Source organism: Coptis chinensis, chromosome 3 (assembly GCF_015680905.1).
Source record: "Coptis chinensis isolate HL-2020 chromosome 3, ASM1568090v1, whole genome shotgun sequence".
NCBI classification, from domain to species: Eukaryota; Viridiplantae; Streptophyta; class Magnoliopsida; order Ranunculales; family Ranunculaceae; genus Coptis; species Coptis chinensis.
The window spans coordinates 102,484,002-102,490,001 of NC_141458.1; the positions used below are offsets into that span (position 1 = coordinate 102,484,002).

At 36.1% G+C, this 6,000-nt stretch overlaps 1 protein-coding gene across 1 annotated transcript; it reads left to right on the forward strand.

Moving 5' to 3' along the window:
• Positions 1-5,032: 5,032 nt before the first annotated feature.
• LOC147512300 (uncharacterized) lies at positions 5,033-5,422 on the forward strand. Its single transcript, XM_086598698.1, has one exon. It carries the CDS (start codon positions 5,033-5,035, stop codon positions 5,420-5,422), a length of 390 nt encoding a protein of 129 aa, XP_086454824.1.
• Positions 5,423-6,000: the final 578 nt, after the last annotated feature.

The window sequence follows — 6,000 nt, forward strand, 5'->3', positions numbered from 1 at the left end:
TTTAAAAATACGGGCGTTACAGAAAGTGTAAAAAATTTCAATTTTAAATTTGGATGACATTTCAAGTGACGCTCTTCTTTAAATTAAAATGGGACGTCACTTCAAATGTCGTCCGAGTTTAGGTGGAAAAGAACGTATGTACTTGGGTTTAATTTTATGGTGAACAACTGGATCCAATTCTGGATCTGTTTAGTGTTATTGGCTTGGCGTTGTGTGGATTCTGCAATATTATTGGATACTTGCAAAAGGCACGCACCAAACACGACGAATTCAACTGTGGGTAGCCGTTGTTTGACTTTCTCACGTGATGAGGAGACCCACCAATGAAGACAAATAACAAAGTTTTGATCTTCAAAAAGAAAGGAAAGTTACAATTATACTCTTATAACATATGTGAAAAAGACTATTTTACCCCTATTTGTTTGACTTTTCCAAACATAAAGACATCTCTAATAGGGGGTGTAAACCGTATAGAGTGGAAATTTTACACCCCAAATGTCAAAAAACTCTTTCCAATGGGGGTGTTATACCGTAGGTAAGGGCATCTCCAATGGGGGGGTGTAAAATTACACCTCCACATAGGCGCCACCTAGGTGCCATTAGGATTTTACTACTCCAATTGTAAATTATTGTAGAATCCATAAATATTCACTCTCTATTGTTCTCGATGGAAAAGTGTAAAAAAGTTCAATTTTAAACTCGGATGTCACTTCAAGTGACGTCCGAGTATAAAATTCTTCTAAGATCTTATTTGAATACATGACGACATAAAAATACAAACAATGAGAATTTTCTTCAAATCCACAAACAAAAAAACCCAACTTAAAATTAATAACAAATTTTAATTGATTGATTTCAACCGATTTGAAAATACTTTAAGAGAATAATGGATTATTTGTGGTGGGGTGAGTATAAATCGTGATTTTGATTTTGTCGAAAGAATATATAGGTTGGGGGTCATGGAGAGAAGCTAGTAACATCATGGAGAAGACGACCCAATTCCCTTTTCTTTTTTTCCTTCGAGTCCTTTTCTTTTTTTCCTTCGAGAGTTATGTTTTTATTTTCTCTCTCCTGTGTTTCTCTCGTGTATTACGTTATTTGACCTAAACCCAAAGATCCACTATACACGCTGGTTTTACAATCAACCCAATTTATACCCTATTTATTAGTTGTGGCCCCAATTTATAAAATAGACCGGACCAAACACTAAAACATGATATACAGGACCTTATTTCTTCTAGAGGTTGGGCAATTCCTGTTACCAAACAGGGCCTTAATCTATTATTTAAAAAAAAAATCAACATAAAACAGGGGACCTTTTTCGTACAATTTTCGAATCAGAATATATTTTTATTGAAAATAAACCAAAATACGTTAATGAGTAGCGATTATGGTGCATAAGTACTTGGGAACTAAGGGATCAAATTGAGATAGCCTCTTCACTTTGTGGTTTAGGATATTAATCCATAATTTTCAAATAAAATTATCTCAAACTTGATCTAGCTTGTATAATAGTTTTCTTAGATTTATAGTAATTTAGTGGCAAATTTTCGAATCAGAATAGATTTTTATTAAAAATAAACGAAATACGTTAATGAGCAGCGATTATGATGCATAAGTACTTGGAAACTAAGGGATTGAATTGAGATAGCCTTTTCATTTTGTGGTTTAGGATATTAATCCGTAATTTTCAAATAGAATTATCTTAAACTCGATCTAACTTGTATAATAGTTTTCTTAGATTTATGGTGAGTTAGCGGCAAATTTTCGAATCAGGATATATTTTTATTGAAAATAAGCCGAAATACGTAAATGAGCAGCGATTATGGTGTATAAGTACTTGGAAACTAAGGGATCAAATTGAGATAGCCTATTCACTTTGTGGTTTAGGATATTAATCCGTAATTTTCAGATGAAATTATCTTAAACTCGATTTAGCTTGTATAATAGTTTTATTAGATTTATGGTGATTTAGCGGTAAATCATCACCGCTCGGCTTATGTATTAATGTGTACAAATCTCTAAAACAGATTGATTGTTTCCATATCCTCAAAGAATACACTACTCCCACTTGAAAAGATTTATCACATGAACGTGTCCTACGAACGGGTGTCGTTATATTAAATTATTCTAAAAATTATATTAATTACTCATTTAAATTTCTTGCACCACTTTCTATAAAAAGGAATCATCAAACCTTGATAAAATTCATCGATTTTTTTTTATTGCTAGGTTTAACAATAGAAGTTTTGTGAGAATATCTATTGTGGCGAAGATAATATTGAAGCTACTTGAATAAGAAGACATTCCCAATCACAATAAAAGAATTAAGATAAACACTACTTAAAATGCAAAACTATATTTGTCGAGACATTTATTTCCCCTACATATAATATAAATATGTTTTAGGGTTATTAGTTCAATACATTTGCATCAAGTTTTTTATTTTCCATTAATTATTCTTTGAGGTTAGTTTAATGTAATACGTTGCATTCAGTTTTCAATTTCTCATTAATTATTCTTTGAGGTTAATTCAATGCAGTTGCATCAAGTTTTCGATTTTCCGTTAATTATTATTTGAGGTTAGGTCAGTGCAATTGCATCCACTTTATGATTTTTCGTTAGTTATTCATTAAAGTTAATTCAGTACAGTTGCATCCAGTTTTCACTGTTTCGTTAATTAGTATTTGAGATTAGTTCATTGCATTTGTATCCAGGTTCCAATATCCCGTTAATTACTCTTTAAGGTTAGTTCAATACATTTGCATCCAGTTTCTGATTTCTTGTCAATTATTTTTCTAGGTTAGTTCGATAGTTTACAATTTCTATACAGTTTGCATACATGTAAGAGTCTGTTTTTATAAACTCACATTCATTTTGGGTTCCTAATTACTCGTATTTATGCTTTGAGGTCAGTGCGATACAGTTACATCCGACTTCTGATTTCCTGTTAACTATTTTTTAAGGTTATTTCAATGCATTTGCATCCAATTTTTGATTTCCCATTAGTTAATCTCTGATTTTAGTTTAATGCAGTTGCATTCAGTTTTTGGTTTTCCGTTAATTATTTGTTGTGGTTAGTTCAATGCAATTTCATCTAATTTCTGATTTTTTGTTAATTGTACTTTGAGGTTAGTTCAATGTATTTACATCAAGTTTTCGATTTCCCGTTAATTATTTTTTGAGGTTAATAAATGTCTCGACAGATATAGTTTTGCATTTTAAGTAGTGTTTATCATAATTCTTTTACTGTGATTGAGAATGTCTTGCTATTCAAGTAGCTTCAATATTATCTTCGCCACATTGGGCATTCTCACAAAACTTCAATCAAACTTATATTGTTAAACCTAACCATAAAAAGAAGTCGATGAGTTTTATCAAGGTTTGATGCTTCCTTTTTATAGAGAGTGGTGCAAGAAATTTAAATGAATAATTAATATAATTTTCATATCTCTTAGCTATGCATAGCTGCTAATATTTTTTATAATAATTTAGTATAACGACACCCGTTCGTAGGACGCGTTCATGTGATAAATCTTTTCAAATGGGAGTAGTGTATTCGGCATGCGAAAAAGCTTTCCAAGAGCTAAAGACGCGATTGGTAACAGCGCCAGTTTTGACTATTCCAGATCCGGAGAAGGGTTATGTGATTTATACTGATGCCTCTAACACCGGGTTAGGATGTGTCCTAATGCAAGGAGGCCAAGTGATAGCGTATGCGTCTAGACAATTGAATGCCCATGAGAAGAATTATCCTACTCATGACTTGGAGTTAGCGACGATTATTCATGCTCTAAAGATATGGAGGCATTATGTGTATGGTGAGAAGTTTGAGATATTCTCTGATCACAAGAGTCTCAAGTACTTGTTCTCGCAGAAAGATTTGAATATGAGGCAGAGGATATGGGTTGAGTACATGGAGGACTATACATTCACATTGCAATACCATCCGGGTAAAGCAAATGTAGTTGCCGATGCATTGAGTAGGAAGCGAGAACATGTTTGTACTCAGATGATGATGAAGGAGTGGCAATTGCTGGAGTCTGCTGCTTCTTATGGTTTTGAAATCACGGAAATGGAAGTGGAGATCCTCGGCGTCTGTTATTTAGCACGTGAGATGACCGATGACGGCAGAAAACACCTTGGTTCAGGAGATTGTGAATGCTCAGAATACATCGAGGGATGGACCTAGGTACCGAGGATATGTAAATAATGCTGAGGATGTTGATTGGGAAAAATCCGGAGACGGAAGCATCGATTCGTGAGGAAGAATTTGGGTACCTTTTGATCACTCTTTGAATAGTATCTTGAAGGAGGCACATAGATCGAAGTATACCATTCATCCTGGTGGTACCAAAATGTACAGAGATCTGCGTCGTCAGTTTTGGTGGCCGGGCATGAAGCGACACATTGCGGAATATGTTAAGAAGTGTGCCACATGCCAACAGTGAAAGTCGAACACCATAGACCACCGGTCTTCTTAAACCTCCGGAGATTCCTAATGGAAGTGGGAGAATATAACCATGGATTTTGTATCCGGGTTACCGAGGACCCGATGAGGGAATGGATTCTATATGGGTCATTGTTGATAGATCCGACCAAGTCTGCCCATTTCATACCGTTAAGACTACTTTACTCTGAAAAGCTAAGTAAAATCTACGTGGCGGATGTAATCGAGGGTTGCATGGGGCACCACTCTCTATAATTTCAGATAGAGGTACTCAATTTACCGGTTCATTTTGGAGAAGTCTTCAAAGGAATTGGGGACCAAACTGAAATTCAGTACAGCATTTCATCCGCAAACCGATGGGCAATCGGAAAGAGTCATCCAAATCATAGAGGATATGCTTCGGGCTTGCGTGCTTGATTTTGGGGGTAGTTGGAAGACTCATTTGGCGTTGTCCGAGTTTGCTTACAACAACAGTTACCAATCTAGTATTGGTATGGCACAGTTTGAAGCGTTGTATGGCGGACCTTGCGAACACCTCTCTATTGGATCAAAACCGGAGATAGTATTATGTTGGGGCCAGAGATGGTTAGTGACACCACCGAGAAGATTAGAGTGATACGGAATCGGTTGCTCACAGCCCAGAGTCGTCAGAAAAGTTATGCGGATAGGCGTAGACGTCCCTTGGAATTTTATGAAGGTGACAGGGTATTCTTGAAAGTATCTCCGAAGAAGGGCATTCAGAGGTTCGGGATGAAAGGGAAACTTGCACCTAGATACGTGGGACCATTCCCTCGATTCGAAGATCTCCTCGAGCTAGCTTATAAGCTCGAGCTACCAGAAAGGCTATCACGTGTCCATAACGTGTTCCATATCTCGATGCTGCGCAAGTATGAGCCGGATCCACTACATGTTGTCGATTTGGAATCGTTGGAGTTGGAAGAAGACATTACCTATCCGGAAGGACCAGTTTAGATCCTAGATGTGAGAGAGAAGAGACTGAGGTCCAAGGTCATTCCATTGGTAAAGGTCTTATGGAGAAATCACAACGTGGAGGAAGCAACATGGGAGAAAGAAGCCGATATGAGGCAACAATATCCAGAATTGTTCGAGAAATAAGGTATGATTTAATTTCGAGGACGAATTTTCTTTTAAGGAGGGTAGGATGTAAAGACCTGAATTATTATTAAGGGTATTTTTGTAAATTTCATAATAAATCTAGGGTCATTTATGTAAATTGGTCGTCGGGTTTATATTTCAAACGTACGTAACTTACTGAAACTTAACTCCGACTCCTAAGCCCCGTTAGATGAGCAAATCTTATACGAAAATTTGACCAAAAATGGCGGTTAGCGGTTTTCTGCGTGCGAAGCTGGCACGAGTTAACAGCTTACACGCATGATTGGGTCATCATTATAGCATGCGGTGAGATAGAATATAGAATATTAAATCTCTAATTGAGGATTTTCTCTTTCCTATGTGGCACTCTAATATGAGAGAGTTAGTTTTCTCTCTCTCCTATGTGACACTCTAATCTGAAAGATAGTCTTTTC

Coding starts and splice junctions, on each gene's coding strand:
- LOC147512300 (XM_086598698.1), top strand. CDS start 5,033: ATGGTTAGTGACACCACCGAGAAGATTAGAGTGATACGGAATCGGTTG.